Raw genomic sequence first — 19,897 nt, 5'->3', positions numbered from 1 at the left:
ATAAATATTTATCCCAATGGATTGTTTGCAAACAAAGAGTGACTTGTATCTTTTAGAGATAACATGATGTATACTTATAATTATACTTCCAGTTCTTTTTATCATCGTACATAATGACGGTTATGTCATACATAATACAGGAGGTCTAATTGATAACCGCTTGGTTACAAGTGATCCATTGTGATATTTATTTTTGACCTGCCAGGTTACACTATCTGGCCTGTGTCTGTTTGGATAAACAAATAATAAAACGTTTCAGGTGATATTTATTATAGAGAGATATAATTATTATAATAGAAAACTTTCATTCAGCTCATATTCTCAATGAATATTATACCTACTGCAGCTAAAGTCAATTTTTTTATTCAGTACTTAGGTCCTTTCCAGGGCGCTTATGCACGTCCCAAATAGCTTGCCCTACTACCACTTCGGGACAACATTATGGGCTGGGCCTGGTGCTGAGAAGAAGTGGCGGAAGAAACTCAGTCACTTTTTTCAGCGTCTTTTTCAATGTACGAGTAGTTAAGTAAGTCCGTCATATTCGGACTAAGTATATCAATGCTTTAGCTTTTTGAAAAAATTATAGCCATATTTCTAATTTTTAGCCTACAATTCGTAGATTTTACCTAAGTAGGTAAAAGCTTGTATTTTTCAACTTTGACATTGAATTTTTTTTAGCACATGTCGGATCGATGGGGACTTTTCACTTTTCATCCATAATGGTGCTCCAAACATTCATACTAATTTTCAGCTGTATGTGAATTATTGCAGGGTTCATGTCTAATTTGACCGGACTATTCATGATAGAAAAAATGCATATTCATTGTAAACACGAGATAGTATTAATAATTAATAATGATTTATTTGGTATAACAACAGCAAAGGTACAAGATACAATGGAAAAAACGATGACCCCTGCAGAAGTATAAAACTGTGTCGCAGAGCATCGCCCTCCTCCGAGAAACAAGTTATAATAATCTATTAAAGTAAGTTTAGTATTACAAGTAGGTAATTGCTGTAATGAATAGGCTTATCAAGAAAATCTTTATTATTTTTATCTATTTCTTATTATTTTAAAAACTGCTTCATCACTTTAGATGGCCCATTCATTAAAGAAAACAATAACAAATCATCTTCGTCTTATCAATCGTTTGGCCGATTAACACTTTAATGCTGGATCGGTCAAACTCACCAATTTATGATGGAAGGTTCTAGTAAGCGACTTATATTCTTAGACTCAAATAACAAATTTAAAAGAGGTTGATACATTCAATTCAGAAATAATCCAAAAATGATAGTTCCTACTAACCGTCCCATGACGACTATTGACGACAAACTATTTTATTGAAACATGACCGGTTGTCGGATATCATATCGGACATGTACTTTTTTAACCTCACTACACGGGTTAAGAGATAAGTAAGTATTTACATTAGATACCGACACTATATAAGTAATGCCAAACAATAATAACGGCACTTGCGTTGAGGAATCGGAGCAAAATGGCAAAGAAACTGCACTATTTCCACCTCAATGGACTTGGCGAGTCCATCAGGTACATCCTCCACTACGCTGGAGAGAAGTTTGAAGATATCAGATACGACATATCTGAGTGGCCGATTAAAAGTGTAAAAGACTGTAAGTACAAAAACTCATATCTTTATTATATTTTTCATATCATATTGTATGTAAACAGATATAGATAAAAATATCCATCTGATTCTAACGGGTTAAGAGATAAGACTTATCTACATGCCAAGACTATAATAAGTAATGCACGACCAGACTATCGGCACTTGCGTTGAGGAATCGGAGCAAAATGGCAAAGAAACTGCACTATTTCCACCTCAATGGACTTGGCGAGCCCATCAGGTACATCCTTCACTACGCTGGAGAGAAGTTTGAAGATATCAGATACGAAGGATCTGAGTGGCCGATCAAAAGTGTAAAAGACTGTAAGTACGAAATTTTTTTTTACCATGCCTCAAGTCCCCAGCGGACTCACTATAGCGGTCACGCTAACGGTGGGGCAGGGGCACAGGCAGGGGATGCTCATGATCGCCGGTTACGATAGCAGGCTACAAACCCTGATACCACTGGCCCAGGCAACCTATAAAACTGTGGAAGTACGGACTGACGTGAAGCTATCTGAACTAGAATAAAGGATTGTGCAGGCTGGCTACAAAGGTGGGATATCATAGGATTGTGTTAAGTCTGGAGAGAGGAAGACACCTTGATCCTTATCTTCGAAAACTTACTCTTTTTCCGGGAGGGCGCCCAGATGTTCCAAGGTGGTGTCGGGCTTATCGTCCACGACTCCATTGTCAACAGCGTGATCAGGATCGCGGTAACAATCGATTTCTATTGTGTGTCGATTTGCTGGTACTTTAAGGGCTACTATCGAATTTTCAAAAGTAGAGAAGAGAAAACATTCGATTATTTTTAGAAATAGTTAATAGTTCTTCTTATAACCTAGCGCATGATGACAATAAAATATTTTATTGTTATGATGACTGAAATTACTAATTCTTATCGGACACAATATGTTTATTTTTATCCATCTAACCGTAACGGGTTAAGTATCTACTTGCTGAGTCTATATAAGTAATGCCAGACAAAAATATCGACACTTGCGTTGAGGAGTCAGAGCGAGATGGCAAAGAAACTGCACTATTTCCACCTCAATGGACTTGGCGAGTCCATCAGGTACATCCTCCACTACGCTGGAGAGAAGTTTGAAGATATCAGATACGATTATTCTAAATGGCCGATTAAGGAAGTAAAAGACTGTAAGTACGAAAACAAATTTTTCAGTGCATCTTTACTTGAATAGTTACGAGACGACATAGAAAATTATTTGTTCAAAGCATTTTGTTAAGCCTGAGTGATTATTAGAATTTAGTGACATCCACGCTTACGATGAAGAAGGTACTTTCATTGCAATAATTTGCTTTGCAATAAAAGTAAACTTGTTCTCAATTTATCTTGATTACCCCAAGTAAAATTTATTTGGGGAAAAAATGCTTGTTGAAATAAAGGTACAGTTTTATATTCTAACAAAGAAATAAGTGACAAAACGGTGAAAATTTAGGTACATTCCAACAAACAATAGTAATAACAATACACAAAATTGTAAACGTACTATGGATATCTCTGAGATAATTATTCCAAGGTCATAAGTGGTACGGTATTATGCTAATCTGGTTGATCGAAACAGGTCCAGTACACGTATACCACAACATTTTTAATCACTGTTATTGATAAAGGTTTTGCAATGGCATGTTATGCCTGGTCAAATTAATATTATGAAAATCATAGAAGTGAAATGAGTAGGTGAATCAAAATTAATCTTCTTCTTTAGTATTATTTTTTTTTCTATCCACAACGAGGGAGCTCTCCTGATGGTAGGTAAGTGATGATCAGGCCGAAGGTGGAAGCGAGCTTCACTCGGAATCCTCAACCACGGAGGAACTGGCTATGTTTACCGCTCGTCAGAATTCAAGTCGTGATTATAATTTGAAATCAATGCACATCTTCCGATAAAACATGATCATGATTTTGATAATGATAAAAATTAATATGAGTTTTTGTACAATACTCTTACTACTCCGATGAAGTCAGGATTGGGTTGGCTGCCAATAAAACAGAGACTAAAGCCTTTAATCGGTTAAAAGCAAGTAAAACAGTAGTTAAAAGTAACAGTAGTGAAAATCACGATTATCTAAGTGATATTTATTTGAGACTGAAGGAAAAGATACTTTTTGAGCCTAGTTTAAGAGTTATGACTACACAAGTGTTAAGATTATTTAAAAAAATTACATAGATCGCGAGTAATTTGATTATTTTTTCATCAGCTACGACTGCATTATAAAATATCGTATCTAATTTGACTTTTTCTTCATCAGCCCTGCCCTACGGCCAGCTCCCTCTCTACGAAGAAGGCAACAAGAGTCTGAACCAGTCTCTGGCCATCGCCCGGTACCTCGCCAGCAAGGCCAATCTCCTGCCCGCAGACGCCTGGCAGCAGGCTGTCTTGGATGCTACAGTTTTCAACATCTACGACTTCTGGAGCAATTGTAAAAGTAACTATTGTTGTACTTTATTCCCTTATTAACAAGAGTCTGAACCAGTCTCTGGCCATCGCCCGGTACCTCCCTAGCAAGGCCAAACTCCTGCCCTCAGACGCCTGGCAACAGGCCGTCTTGGATGCTACAGTATTTTGGAGCAGTGGTAAAAGTAATTTCTTGACATTGTACCTTATATCCTTTTCTTACAAGTGCCAAAATGTTGAAGTTTTTATGATCTTCTTCGGAGAGTGTGCGCTTTAATTCTTCTTACAGTGTTTTCTAATGTCTTGAAGACCACACGTTTCCTTCTTTTATAAAAAAATCTTATAGATTGAATTCAGAAGAGAATTTCCAAAAGCATTAAATTTTAATTATATGGTTTTCATTTATTATTGTTTTTTGTTTAGAAATCATTTTTGAGAAAGATCCCGAGAAGAAAGCAGCCATCAAAAAGGAAATCCTCACCGAAATAGTTCCGTACTACTTCTCAAGATTCGAGAAAGAGCTGAAGGCAGGCAACGGATTCTTTGGTGGAAAGGTAATCCCATCAAAAACAATACTTGTCAAAAAAACCAAGTCTCGCAACTCAGTTGTTCTACGGTAAAAAGTTGTGAGATCCATGTAATACCAAGTCCAGGCCAGGAAATCTTTAACGTTTTACATAAATTATTGACTTGGCCATCGCACTAAATAATTTAATTTACACGTGTTTTCATGCGATGGCCAAGTCAATATATTTATGTAAAACGTTAAAGATTTCCTGGCCTGGACTTGGTATTACATGGATCTCACAACTTTTTACCGTAGAACAACTGAGTTGCGAGACTTGGTTTTTTTGACAAGTATTGTTTTTGATGGGATCTCATTTCTTTTTGTATTTTGTAGACAGCAGTTATGTATCTAGAAAACTGGACCGAAATTGAAAAATTTTACTCGACTTGGCGGTTGCACTACCGTGCCCCCAAATATCATTTCTTTTTGTATTTTGTAGATAGCAGTTATGTATCTAGAAAACTGGACCGAAATTGAAAAAATTTACTCGACTTGGCGGTTGCACTACCGTGCCCCCAAATATTTTAGTTTTTCCTTGATTCATACACCAAACACTACTTATATTCCAAATTTGAAGCTTCTAGGTCTGCTAGAAGTGCCTTAGAGTTTTGATGATCGGTGAGTCAGTGAGTCAGTGAGTCAGTGAGTCAGTCAGTGAGTGACAAAATTAAGTAACTTTGACCCGTTATAATTCTTAAACTACTGGTTCAAATTGAATGAAATTTTAAATATACCGTGTCTTTACAATGCCTGCATAGCTAATGAAAATTCAGCCTTCTAGTTTTATCCACAACGAAGTTACAGGCGGTCGAAAATGGCCTGAATTGCTTCGAGAAAAGGATGGTACGGCCGTGCCGCTTTTTTGCTCGACTTGGTGGGGGCACTGCCGTGCCCCCAGATATTAGATTTATAACTTTTGATGTGGTGGCAGGCCTTTGTTCAAACGATCATTGCAAACGTTGTGATAGGGATAGAGACATGCGATTTTTGGTTTTACAAAGGTAATACGATAAAAAATAATACAAAGTAATAAAAACCACCTGTTATAGGGGCATTATTTGGAGAAATTTATCAAATAACCAAAAAAACACGAATTAAAATGCAGATTTTTCTCAAAATGTATAATTTTTTATTATTTGTTGGCATTTTCTGAGTATTTTATGTATTTTTTTAGTATTGTCTGTTATTTAGCATTATTACTGTTTTTATTTTATCAGGATAAATACCTCTTAGTTTAAAAGTTATTACGTTTTCTTTACAATTAATATTGTCGCCATCACGCGGAAGAAAAAAAATTCTATAAAAAATAAAAACAAAAAAAAAAATTGTCGATAAAAATAGGTCTAGTTTCACCTTCTTTCATATGTGCACTTTATCGTGACTCACACTGTATAGATATTTCCAGAAATGTTTTTGCCAACTCACCTAGTAACAAGAGCTTCGCATGATATTTTTCTAGATACACATTAACCTAATTTTGGGATGATAATCTATGCTATGCAAAGCGGGATTATTCCCACTTCTCGTTCTTCTCGTGCAATTCCTGTGTAGCTAGGATCTGGTGCTTGAACACCAATAAAACCAAACCAACGGAGGTCAACTTTGTCCTGGGGAAAAGTAAAATTGTCATTGGACCCGCATCGAAATTAATCAGAAGAACATACCTGTAGGAGGATTTCGAAGTTAAGATGATCTGCAGAAGTACACTTTACCTTTTTGCAAACGTTTAATTGTTTTTTTCTCGTTACAGCTGACTTGGGCTGACTTCATCTTCATCGGCATCATCGAGACCGCCAACCTGTTCATCGACGCAACCATCGAGCAGGACTACCCCACCGTCGTGGCTTTGCTTAAGAAGATCCGCTCCCTGCCAGGAGTTAAGGAATATATCGCGACCAGAAAGCCATACACTGTCTGATTAAAAAGTTTTTATAATTTTGTGTTTTACTTCATTTGATATTCCAATTTACTTCACCTAAAGAATATTATAAAACCTATTAAATAAACGTCTAACAGTTAAGATTTTTATATTGTTGTGAAACCAATAAAATAATTTATTTATTTATTTATATAAAATTGACGTAAAAATTGCGTCACAACAACTCATAAAAGTATGTTTGTACGATAATTTTTAAACTACAATATTATAAGTTGACTGTGGCGCTATATTTTGAGAATTTCATTTTCTTAAAGCTTTTCTCTGGGCTAAAGTGGTTTTCGATGTTTATGGAATTATAAATTCGCAGAAATCTATGAGTCAATATCAGTTGAACTATTTTAATACAGTAATTCGCCCTATTTTAATTTATACAGCTACCGGCACATTGGAAGATAGATAGGGACATTATTGTAGCATTATTACACTATTGTGTGCCAATTACGATGACGGAAGATGCCACAGTGGTTGAAAGACCGACACGATGCGTCATTCGCTGTCATTCGTAAGTGCCATCTAGGTACAACTTCATGTGAAATCGTGTATCCTGTAGTCATGCCATAATTTGAGATGACCGTCTTCCTGTAGTGGAGAATAAATTACTTGATGATGATGACAATGATGATGATCATACAGTTATTTAATTCGTGAATGATTTTGTTCCTATAGTAAAACCACACTCTACGTGAATATCATAATTTATTAGTACGCAGTTCACGTAGTTGACTACAATACCAGCTGCGGTAGCAGGTTCGAGTTTCAATGGTATCAAATATTACAATAGTATCAGCTTGGATAAGTTTGGGGAAATGTAGGTACGAGTATGTATCTATGATAGGTGTGATAGGTAGTTGAAACAATTTATGACATTTGGTTTGACTTACTATTACAAAATATGTTAAGGCCTTTTGATGAATACTTCATACTTAATAGTTTTGACACGTTTTTGTCATGAATCCATAATTAGAAATAATTAGTATACCTATTCATAAATTAACCGTGCATAGCGAATGCTAAACTGAAGAAGTGAGAGTCACTTTTGTAGGTATTTTTATTTACTGATTACTAGACCGTGAGTATAAAAGTTGTGCGTCACAACACAACATAACAGACACTTGAGGAATTTAAGCGTGATGGCGAAAAGATTGCATTATTTTAACGTCAATGGTTTTGCAGAAGCCATTAGGTACATTCTCCACTATGGTGGGGAGAAGTTTGAAGACGTTAGATATGAAAAATCTCAGTGGCCGATTAAAAGTGTTAAGGAATGTAAGTAGAATGCGTTTTTTCATATATTTTTTGTACTGAGAGAGTCGTGTAATATTTTTTTTATTGGCGGTCGAGCTGGAGATCCTGGCTACACAGGAGGTGCAGCAGTGGGAACGAGAGGTGGGAATAGTCTCGTAGCTAGATGCTGGCAGCGTAGACTGTTGTCAAAATTACTAAGGGAGAGTTTAGTATTAAGCTGCTATGTTAATGCTGTAAATAGCTAATTTTACCATGTTGTTAAATTGTGAAAATACGTCTCTTCCTCAGCTTTGCCTTACGGTCAGTTCCCTCTTTATGAAGAAGGGGATAAGAGCTTGAACCAATCGTTAGCCATCGCCCGCTACCTCGCCAGGAAGGCTGACCTTCTGCCTTCAGACCTTTGGCAACAGGCTGTCTTGGATGCCATCGTCTACAACATCTCCGATTTCTGGAACAAAACAAAGGGTATGTTGTAATGGGAGTATTTAAAAAAATGTAACTGCTGTAGCAATAACTGTAGTTAAGCCAGTCGAGTGTGGTATTCGGTAGTTCAGTAAAGATATGTTATGAAAGAGCATAGGTACTAGGTAAAAGTTGATGAAGATTGAAGTTCACTCACACACCCATTAATTACGTCACGCGAACGCTAATCCATTGTTTTCGGTTATTTACGAGTAACTTGATCAAAAGATGATGGGTTTTTAGAAGGCATCGTTTAGAGCCTGACGTCACGGTTTATAATGATGGGTAGCAAGCATGAATTCGACTAACAGACATTTTATTTATCATGTTACTATTTTACTTTCAGCAATTGTTTTCATTGCGAATGACCCTGATGCGGATAAGAAAGCAGCTGTCAAGAAAGAAATCATTACCAATGTAGTCCCATTCTACTTTAAAAGATTTGAAGAGGACTTGAAATCTAACAATGGACACTTTGGTGGAAAGGTAATTCGATTGAAATAGTAAAAGTAAACAATATTTAATATTGATGTTAAACACGATTTTAGAACTGAATTAGGTACTGTTGACGGAGATTTCATTTATTATTTATGGAAGTTAAAGTTTAGTTTCGTTAGAAGTTTATCAGAATTGAATTTCAAAGCCAATGTCTTTCTACGAACAACATTTTCTCGCAAATTATTTCTGGTGAAGTTATTTATGATTTGCAATTTAAATTCAGGCATACAGCTACTAGATTGGTTTAATCGCTGAAGATGAATGATATTATCTACTTATGTTTATTAGGTCTTGAAATTAATCAGAGAAAGAAGAAGTAGAGAAGTTTATAGTTTAGTTTTGAATGTTATTTTGTGGTGCTGTAGCGTGATATAGTTACCACGTTTGCCACGTTGAAAGTCATGATCACATTCTTTGAGGGTTTTGCTAGTGCAATTTTTGTCGCGCTTACTAAATGTTTTAATTGCAGTTGACCTGGGCAGACTTCATGCTAGTTGCTGCCATTGAAAAAGCCAACTTGTTCCTTGAAGAAACCATTGAGAAAGACTACCCTAACATTGCGGCCCTGGTTATGAAGATTCAGTACTTACCTGGAGTCAAGGAGTACATTGCAGCCAAAACGCCTTACGAAATCTGAACAAATTATTCCATGATTTGTGTCTTTGCGCTCCATTTAGGTGATTTGGCTGTCAAAGAGCTACAGTAAGGCTAAGTTGCACCACCTAACTTTGACCGTAGCTATAACGATAACCAGTGCTTTTTGTATGGAGTTTGACAGATATTTGACGTTTGTCAAAGTTAAAGTAAGATGGTGCAACCCAGCCTAAGAGATAGATTTATTAAGTCATACAATATAACGCAAATTATTTGCGTTAAAGGCGGTTACACATAAATTACTTAGGTATAGAAATATCTGCCTAGATGTGCGTATGACTAATATAATCAAAGCTTCTAAGAAACTGCTGGTACGTCACAATTAGTTACGTTAATTTTTAGAATTGTGACTATAGCTGTAGATATTTTTAATGACAAAATTATTTTTCTTAAGAAAGTATTTTTACTTCACTTTCACCTTAATACCCCCTTATTAATAAAATTTTACACCCTAGTTAAATACCGTTTTAAAGTGTCATTTCCATACTAAACGTTATTTTAAAACAGTGTTCAACTAGGGCGTAACCCTTTATTAATAAGTTTTATACATAATGTACATAAAAATAATTTTAAGTAGCATACAAAAGTAATTAGTCTGGTTTCTAATTAATTTGGCATATCTTTAGTATCTTACACACACCAAAAAGTTTTGCCTCCGCTCTCGAATTCTGAGTCTGAATCCGTTTCTGAGAAAACCAGTGGAATTGGTGAAGTGCCGACTTACTAATGACACATGGAAATCAAAAAGTTTGGAATTTCAACGAGCCCTTAGGTAATTTATAGGTGACTTCTCGAACTTAAGAGTACTACTCTTAATTATCATCGAACGGAGTTCTACTCGCAAACATTAGAGCTCTTTGTTGGGACGACAAGCGGCGAAGTCCCGAAAATTAGTTTTGTTCTAATTACTTTCTGAAAGTTCACTCGTTTGCTTTGAGTTGCGCAAAGGTTCCGTGAAAATGGCGTATTGCTTACGATCCGTGGAGAGACGGGATAATCCGTACTAATATTATACGGACAACTTTTTAATTGCGCGCGAAATTTGAGGACCACCGAAATTCGACCTTTGAAAAATTCGGGCTCGGACCTGCGAAGAAAAAGAGCTGAAAAAATATTGATGTTGACAATGGACGTGGTGCTCGTTTTTAAAGAGTTCCTGATGTTCATTAATTACGCCCGTATTCAGAAACATTAGGTACTCACAGCGCGCGTGTACCTACATAAATATTATAGGGTCACACATGATTCAATCATAGAGCTCTATTCAACGCTGAGCGTTGGATTTGGTGATTCACATAAGCAAGCATCGTTTGTGAATACGGGTGTTATATTGTTTTAGATGACACTTTTGAAAATGACATTCATGGGTTATCTTTCTGGTCTGTTGTGATTCTACAAGTTTTTTCTTTATTTTAGTCCCCAAATTCCCAATATAGTTATACTAGACTAGATAATTGAAGAGGTTTCAGCTCTCACATTACTTTTTCTTCCCTAACAACTATCTATTTTTAGTTACGAAAACAGATTAATATTCAGCTTATGTCCAGACTAAATTACTTACTCGTACTTTAGACAAAGCTTTGCAAATATATTTTTAAGCAGATAATAGGAGACTCACTAACATTTTAATATAATTATTATACGCATATTGTACGAAAGGTAGACCCAGGTAAATTTTATATCTAATAACGAATATCCCTTGGAGAAATAACAATTCATTTGGATTTGTTCCCATGTTTTAATACACACAGACAATTTAGCTCAAGCAGTTTTTGCCTTTATGAAAAACAATTTCTTCTGAGATGACTGTTTTAATAAGCTTCTTTGTTAAGGCGCATGTTGTGCTTTTTTCTAGTAATGTACTTTATAAGGACCACTCTTTGTATTTTTGTTATTTTATAAATTGTAAGTTACATGTATTGTTTACCTACATGTAGTAAAAAGAACATGTTGGGCGTAAATTTTCCTATAAGGGTACTATAGATTATTATTCTTCTCATCGTCAGTCGATAAGTTGCCCATGATTAAGGGCAAGTGCATTTAGTGGAAATAGGCGATCGAAATATTTTCTACTCAATTTTATCGCAATATCCTAATACACCTAGAATGGATCTTTCCATCTACATAAATTGAACAAATTCAGCGTTTATCATACTTCGGACAATATTCTGCAGACAAGACAAGTGACTTCAACTAAGAATAGAGGAAATAATTTTCGCAAGCAATTTTTAATGTACGATCTGAAATAAAACCTCCACCGTCACAAAAAAGTAATTTGTCAGCCAGTTAATCGTAGTCTCTTTAAATACAGGTTAAATCAGGTCTTTTATTTGTCCAAAAGCACAGCTGCGTCTCTCATTGTAACAAACTCCTCTGCCACTAATAAACACGTGTAATATTAATGGACCCACTACAAGTGGAGTAAGCACATTTAAAAATACAGCTGAAATCCGCCCTTTTATTTGTCCAGAAGAACATCTTTCTCTCTCATTGTAACAAACTACCTCAGCCACTAAACACGTGTAATCTGTGGTTCAAACAGATTTGGCCCGGCTAACTGGCCTTATTAAGATTACAACGGTCTTCGTAATCCTTATGTTGTAAATCTTCAACTAGTTAATCGTTATCTGTATTAAATACAGTTAAAATTCGGCCTTTTATTTGTCCAGAAGCACAGCTTTGTCTCTCATTGTAATAAACTGCCTCTGCCACTACAATAAAAAAGAGTATGAGTGCCATTGTAAATCGTCAGGCAGTTTGGAGTAAGCACATCTAAAAATACAGCTAAAATCCGCCCTTTTATTTGTCCAGAAACACAGCTTTCGTCTTTCACTGTAACAAACTACCTCAGTCACTAAACACGTGTAATCTGTGGTCCAAACAGATGTGGCTCGGCTAACTGGCCCTTAACTGGCCTTATTAAGATTACAACGGTCTTCGTAAGGGATGTTGTAAATCGTCAGCTAGTTAATCGTAGTTTGTATTAAATACAGCTAAAATTCTGCCTTCTATTTGTCCAAAAACATAGCTTTGTCTTTCATAGTAAGAAACTACCTCTTAATGGACCCATTACAATAAAAAAAGTATGAGTGCCATTGTAAATCGTCAGGCAGTTAATAGTGGAGTAAGCACATCTAAAATACAGGTAAACTCCGACCTTTCATTTGTCCAGAAGCACAGCTTTCGTCTTTCATTGTAACAAACTACCTCAGGCACTAAACACGTGTAATCTGTGGTCCAAACAGATGTGGCACGGCTAACTGGCCCTTAACTGGCCTTATTAAGATTACAACGGTCTTCGTAAGGGATGTAATATTTCAGACACCCGCCGCGATTATCAACAGGTGTGCCCGTTCAGACGTTAGGACGTTGTGTGATGAAAAATAGACGATCTCTGGTATTGGCTTTTGGGTTAGATTTTTTGTGAAAGAAGGAAAAGTAAGACTTCATTATTTTTACAATATTAGGTTCATAAAGCCTGTATCATATTTTTTTAGACATGTGGTCTGCGTTCGTTCCGAATGGGATCATCAACTTTGTAACTTAAGGTTCCTATTTTCAAATAATGAGAACGCTAGGTGAACTAGAAAAACTATGAAGCATTTCTATATAATGTAACGTTCTTCCAAATGGCACAATACAGGTAAAATGTACGCCTTTTGGGTCGTGAAAGGGACAAGAACATATCATAGGGTGGTTATTTATTCTTACAAGTAGGTAAATAAATGCTGCAGTATAAGGATGATACACTAGAACATTCATAGAGCGGCTCATTGTTCTGTTAAAAGTAATGCTCTATCCTATACCTACTCACCTTAAAGCGAGCACAATTAATCACACTTATGACGACCACGACGACTCCTAAGTATAACAATTGAGACGAAGATGTGCCATAAAGGTTCTACTAGTATTCCCTCTACAGACTTCAGTTACATAAGACGATAAACTAAACAGTATAACAGCTAGTGTAACAGTAGGTACCAACATTTTTAGATTTACTCGTATTAACATTTGGGTAGGTATTTCAACAAAAATAACCGAAACAACTTTCCCATTTGATTACGGCAACCCGAAAAGAGTCCGCAACTATTAAAACTTCAGAACCCTTTGTGATGAATCCCTTAGGGATGCGTAAAAAATATTCGAGGAATGTTAACGCGCGCCTCCTGCGAACTAGTTGGGCTCGGAACAGTTTACTGGAGTTCATTAAGAAGCTCGTTACTTCGCTGCGTGGCGCAAGTAAAAATAGTTTTGTGGAAATTAAAAGCTTTCTATAGAAATATAAGTTACTTTTATTAAGGGTTTCTTTTAAGTATCCCTACTTATGACTACTTATGACTATGTGGTGCGAGGAATGTCTGCACGTGTCTGAAATTAATTTGAGTTTTTAGTAGGTATTTAGTAAAAAAACACTTACACAAAAAGCACGATGCTGTTACATGAAGCGTTCCATGGGACTAAAATTCATGAAATTATGCACATTTTCCTATCACCCACGTGTCCGTACCACGAACCGTTTCCGAGAAATCGAGCGTTACTTTTGCAAAAAAAATTGGCCCACCTTCTGTGTCAAAAATTACAAAGAGATAGACACGGTGTCCACGTCAGTTTCGGTTGGTGCTACTGTACGAACATAACCAGCATTTTAAGCGTTTTACAAAACTCATGTTGGTGCGTAATAAGGTGAAAATTGTACCAAAGCTGATAACAAGCATTAAGATAAACGATTATTTCAACTATTTATTTAAAAAAACATAAATCTCTCAGCTACATTTCGTTTAACCCTTCATTTGGCAACGACATAAAAAATGGAAATACATGAGTTTGATGAATGTAAGGCATCAAGGGTATGCTAAGAACTGTAAAAAAAATATGAAAAAAATTCCTGCATTTCCCAGAGTTGGGAAAATTCGTGTCCGTCACAGCGGACACTGCCAAAGACGTCATAAATAACGAGTAGAATTGAATGTTCGCCGTGGCGGACATTGGCAAATAGGGGATAAATAAAAAAACTTTGTTATAAACTAATTTTATTAAGAATTTTTATAGTATTGAGAATAAAACACCTTGGAAATTGGTGTTTTGGCAAGAAAAATTAAGTAAGTAATTAAGCGTAACATTAAAAACGAACACATAAAACAATCATTTGGTATGGAAATCTAAAAACAGTTTCTTGCATTTTTGCCCATCACAAAGCAAGGGCGCGTTTGAAACTTTATGTAGAACACCGCTGTCTTTTTTTGACAATACCTGCAACGTTATAAGAGAAGCTAAAGCTAATATTTATATTAGAGAGAGATCATATCATTATCATTTCGATAAAGGGTGCAGGTGAAGAATAGTTTGAGTTAGTAGAAGCACATTTATCAAGCATTTCAAAATCGGTATCAGATTTCTCACTTGCGTCTGAGGAAGCGGGTTCTAGGGACTAAAGCCAATATTCTTGAAACACGCGCGTGCCTCAGACAAATGAAAAACAAAAAAAAACATAAGAAAACACCCATAACCGCAAAACAACCTAAATTTGACTATGTCCGCCACAGCGGACAAAGTTGTTTTATGAATATCAGTGAGTAATTGACAATGTCCGCTGTGCCGGACAAAGAGATCAAGCGAGTAAAAAAACACCAAAACATGTATAAAATGTTATGAATTTCAGCTAAACATTATCGTACACGTATTATTGTTAAACAAATTGCAAAAACAATGAGCTTTTAACAGCAAAACACTGAAAAAAAAAAAATTTACCTTATCCAAAACAGATGACTGTCTCTTCGCTGACATTTTGTTCGCGACTGACAGATACAGTGTTGCGAACGTCAAAGTTCACTTTCTACAAACTTTTTCAGAGGTTATAAAACAATAATATTGTAGAATAAAATAAAAATAACATTTACAACACCCCCTACTTGGTTTCTAAAGTTAGTGTCCGCCCTACCGGACAAATTCAAATTAAGGGTTAAAGTTCACGCTTTGTGCATCCTCAGAGAAGAAATCAGTTTGTTTAAGTAGGAAAATGAAGTAGAGTTGAACTCGCTGTAATTGCACTCGACTCATTGTTTGAGTCAGTTTCAAGTATGCTAGAACATTTAAATTGGGACAGTTCTCAACTGATTTGTACCTTCTAGTTATTGAATATTTATCTCGGAATAGGATATTTCTCGTATCTTTAATGGTTTGGAATCATAGTTAAATCTAGTTACCTAAACTTTCAACATTCGAGGTTTTAACACAGAATAATAATAAGTACTACGTTTTAATTCTAAATTTGACTGTAGACTGAATCGAAGAAATGATTTAACGGCAATGTTGTAAAATTTCAATACTATGGGCCAATAATTAATCCACTTTTAACAATATTGTTGAAAGTGGATTCATTAAACTAATGGTTGTCAACTTACATTCATCTGTTTTACCTAGTCTTGAAACAAATTGTGAATATAAAATGTTGATTTAAATCAAAATTAGCGTGTTAAATATCTTACTAGACTGGAATCCTTTCATTGAATTCAAAAATGTAACAAAGGTATAAAAGTTAGTTGGAATGGAAACTATTCACTGCCTCGAATGGTCCAAGAGGTAACAATTTCCTGATGCTCTCTTACGTCAGAGAGTGGCCGCACACTTTTAAAAATTAAATTAAATATAAAATTCCGAATGAAAAAAAAAGTGTTTAAATACTTATACCTAAAAGGTATAGGCAATTAGACAAGTCAGGTAAACTGTGTAATTGATGAAAATCAGTGTAGGCATAGATAAGCCCGCTACTAAATTCGTGAAATGAGTTCATTAGAATTTGCAAGTGTGAATAAAATTATAAAAATTTCTCCAGGTATTTTACCTTTTTTACCTTTCAAAGCCTCTGATACCTACCGCTGTTGATTGTGCGAAATAATTGTTTAAAGATACTAGTAACTAATGATAAAGATGATGGTGGTATCCTACAAGTAAGTAGGTATCACAATTTTTATTAGTAAGGAAAAATCTGTTACTTAGTTGATTAGTTCTTTATTATTGGTTCTCCGTCTTCGATATTCGACAGCAATTATATTATTGATATCTGGCCGAAAATAACGACCACCGCTGTGTAGGTATGATTACTCAAGCAATGCGAATAAAAAACAAAACAATAAAGCTTTAGTTACAATTCCACATTGTGTATTCCCCATCGCAACGGTACTGATACTTCTCAGATCCCGGACAACGATAGCGTTACGTTATTTCCTGTTTGTGTTCTTCCCTTTTGTTTCGCGTCGCTGCTTCGGCTTAAAGCCGACTTTGGCTAAGATGGCTGCCTTAAAGTTTTTGTCTTTAATGTTTACTGACTCTAATTACGTATACATTTTCAGCTAAATGAAAGTGATAGTTGAACGTTGATTTTTAAAAAATTTACCTTATAAAAACCAAAGTATTTTTAATCGTAAGTACCTGAATCAAATCAGCTCACAATAACGGTTCACAAATTCGGTATATCGGTAAAATATCATAAAATATTAACTATTACAAACGAATTAAAAACCTCCACCTTATTTTTTGAAGTATGCAAATAAAGAAAAGTAAAATAAAAAAGGTTTTAGCTCAAGTAGAACGAATAGTGTTCGGGGGAGGCCTATATACGATCGATCGAGTATACGATCCGCAGTGGACTTTCTGTATCTGAAGTAATGATGGTGATAATGATACGTAGTTACAAATTCGTTGTATCATATTACAAATTATCCACAAGAATGAAGAAATCTCAATAATTTGTTAACTTCGCTAAATTAATTGGCTCAAAAGTCAATCAGCTTCACGTGAAAATCAATTAAAATCTTATTTCCATTGATTAAAATGATTCGTGTTCCTAATGCATGTGGGAACCATGAAACAATGTGGTGTGTTCGTTTGTTTTGTGATGTGCATAATGCACTTGAATGCAGGTTAGTGTGTTAACAAAAAAAAATGTGTGTAAAAAACGGTGATCGGCGATTCCCGAATACATGAAGCCGTGAAATCGAGATATTGTAACGATAGGGTCGCTAAAACACGCAATTCCGATACTGCGTCCGCACTCATGAAGTTGCAGTTGAATCGCAATCGCGATGCTGCATCGATACAGTCGCTCATCGCCGATGCTAAAGTAGCATGTCTGCTGCATTTAGGCACTTAATTACTTTTTGAGATAAGCATGATCTAAAAATCTTTTATTTTTGAAAGAAAATTTAGAGAAGTCTGACTTTACAATACTTGTCAATTCTCGAGACTTCTCACTCATTAACACTTTAATTAAATTACCAGAATTTGACGTTGACTACTACTTCGGGTCACCCGCGGCCGGCCTACGGTCACAATCTGAGGAGTGCGGGGAGCCTCTGTACGAGTATTTGTGCTACGTCAACTGCCCGCGAGACCACGTCTGCTTCATGAGGAAGTGCTTGTGCGTTGATATGCAAGTGGACGGGCAAAGTCGTGGTAACAGGATTTCAATATAATTGTTAACTTGCTTTAATACTTTGACGATTCGATAGCTAATAAAAATACTTAGGCTGAATTTCACCAGAGTAAATACAAATGAGTAGGTCATCTTCATAGAAACGCACCGAGCGCGGTTTGTATGTGAGCGCGCCAATACGTATGCGGCGCGCACGCACACACTGACAAAATTTAGCGTGGATTACCGGGTGTTGCGCCGAACCGCGCTTGGTGCGTTTCTATGAAGATGACCTACTCCTTTTTATTTACTCTGGTTGCACCACCAAACTTTGACCATAACTATAACGATAACCGGTGATTTTTGTATGCAGTTTGACAGAAAGTAAGATGCTGCAATCCAGCCTTAATGTCAATTGACTACCGAGTATCAACTATCCTGTTGTATGGAAATATAGTGTGTCGATTGTGTACGTGGTCTTATAATGGCATAGCCTTTATTTCTTTACAGGTCGGAAACAGAAATCTGTTTACAAAAGGAGCGAATATCTAAACTATCAGAATCCACCCGGTTTTCTTGATCTCACTAAAATGAGTGGTAAGCCTCCATAATGATTTATACAGGGTGTTTGGTAAATGGGTATATGAGCCGACACTAGCCCATGTTAACATGGGCATATAAATGGTATGGTGAAGTCAGAAAATTGATATCTTCATTTTAACTATTTTAATTTTTATACAAATCGGAATTTATAAAATTTATTTTGTATGAAAATTTAAAAAAATAAAATGATGATATCAAATTTCTGACTTCACCATATCATTTATATGCCCATGTTAACATGGGCTAGTGTCGGCTCATATACCCATTTACCAAACACCCTGTATAAGTTTTTTGAGCATCAGAACCAAATTAAAATGAATGTGTTTTTGTATTAATTAATTTAGTATTAATTTGCCAATATTAATATTATGTTTATGTATCTATGTGTATGTCTATTATATTAATATGTATTCGTATGTTATTTATTTTATCTAATGCTATGTAAGTAGGTATATAAATTAAACGTCATATTTATTACACCGCCTTAATCTCTCTACTCGACCTGTGGTTGACTGGCAGATAATGCCACCTGGCATTAAGTCCGCCACTGTACATATGTATGTGCAAAAGTGTAAATAAATAAAATAAAATAAAATGAGTTAAGATTAACACCAATAGTAATTATTGAAATGTGTTCAAATCACAAAGAACATGGAGTACTTGTAGTTGCCATAAGTACCTACCTAAAACAAAAACACATTCAAGTTTAACTACGATTCTTCTGGGTCTGTATGGGTCAAATACTCCAATATGTTTTACTAGCGGCCGCCCGCGACTTCGTACGCGTGGATTCCGTTTTACCCCCTTTCTATCTTATGCGGTTTAGATTTTTTCATACAAATGTTGTTTCCCGCTAACTCCCGTTCCCGTGGGAGTTTTGCAATATCCTGTTGTAACTAAGCTTTAAGTTTACTAAGGTACCTGCATGCCTCAAGCGTCTAACTTAAGCGGTTTAGATTTTTCATACAAAAGGATTTCCCGCTAATTCCCGTTCCCGTGGAAATTTCGGGAATTCCTTTCTTAGTGCACTTCTACGGTACCTAAGCTACGTCCCTTCCAAATTTCAAGTGCCTACGTTTAGCCGTTTAGACTGTGCGTTGATATGTCAGTGAGTCAGTTTCTCCTTTTATACAATTTAGATTTTTGCTCTAGCCAAGAGACCACACGACGACTACTTCGAGAAACCTGTGCTGCGCCACCACATAGCTCACTTTTGCCCGAACCTCGACGAAGCGCGGGCGTGTATCAGAAAATGCATGCCCAAGGGCAAACCAGCGTTCTGCGGTAAAGACCATGTGTGCTATTGCGGTCACAATTACAACGACAATGTGAAAGATGACAACGTTGACGCTGAGTCTACGTACGCCCAGTTCAAAGATCTGTACGAGAAGTATTTCGGGAAGAATTACCATCAGCATTTTGAGGAGAGTTACGAGAGGAAATAAATGGGTTTATTTATTGTCTTTA

At 36.0% G+C, this 19,897-nt stretch overlaps 2 protein-coding genes across 4 annotated transcripts; both read left to right on the top strand.

Annotated features, from left to right (window-relative positions):
• The first annotated feature begins 1,479 nt into the window (after positions 1-1,479).
• LOC135076806 (glutathione S-transferase-like) lies at positions 1,480-6,554 on the top strand. Of its 3 annotated transcripts, none has more exons than XM_063971255.1 (4): positions 1,480-1,638; positions 3,906-4,082; positions 4,475-4,605; positions 6,370-6,554. In XM_063971255.1, exons 1-4 carry the CDS (start codon positions 1,503-1,505, stop codon positions 6,535-6,537), a joined length of 612 nt encoding a protein of 203 aa, XP_063827325.1. In that variant the 5' UTR covers positions 1,480-1,502; the 3' UTR covers positions 6,538-6,554. The 3 variants fall into 3 exon arrangements, with proteins under 3 accessions (XP_063827325.1, XP_063827324.1, XP_063827326.1); XM_063971254.1 differs by lacking the exon at positions 1,480-1,638 and adding an exon at positions 1,787-1,955; XM_063971256.1 differs by lacking the exon at positions 1,480-1,638 and adding an exon at positions 2,617-2,789.
• Positions 6,555-7,333: 779 nt separating this feature from the next.
• LOC135076805 (glutathione S-transferase-like) lies at positions 7,334-9,780 on the top strand. The gene is made up of 4 exons (XM_063971253.1): positions 7,334-7,824; positions 8,092-8,268; positions 8,612-8,751; positions 9,233-9,780. Exons 1-4 carry the CDS (start codon positions 7,689-7,691, stop codon positions 9,398-9,400), a joined length of 621 nt encoding a protein of 206 aa, XP_063827323.1. The 5' UTR covers positions 7,334-7,688; the 3' UTR covers positions 9,401-9,780.
• Positions 9,781-19,897: the final 10,117 nt, after the last annotated feature.

The sequence above is a fragment of the Ostrinia nubilalis genome, chromosome 12, assembly GCF_963855985.1.
Source record: "Ostrinia nubilalis chromosome 12, ilOstNubi1.1, whole genome shotgun sequence".
NCBI lineage: Eukaryota > Metazoa > Arthropoda > Insecta > Lepidoptera > Crambidae > Ostrinia > Ostrinia nubilalis.
The sequence above is the reverse complement of the archived record's forward strand: the minus strand, read 5'-3'. Positions and strand labels throughout refer to the sequence as shown.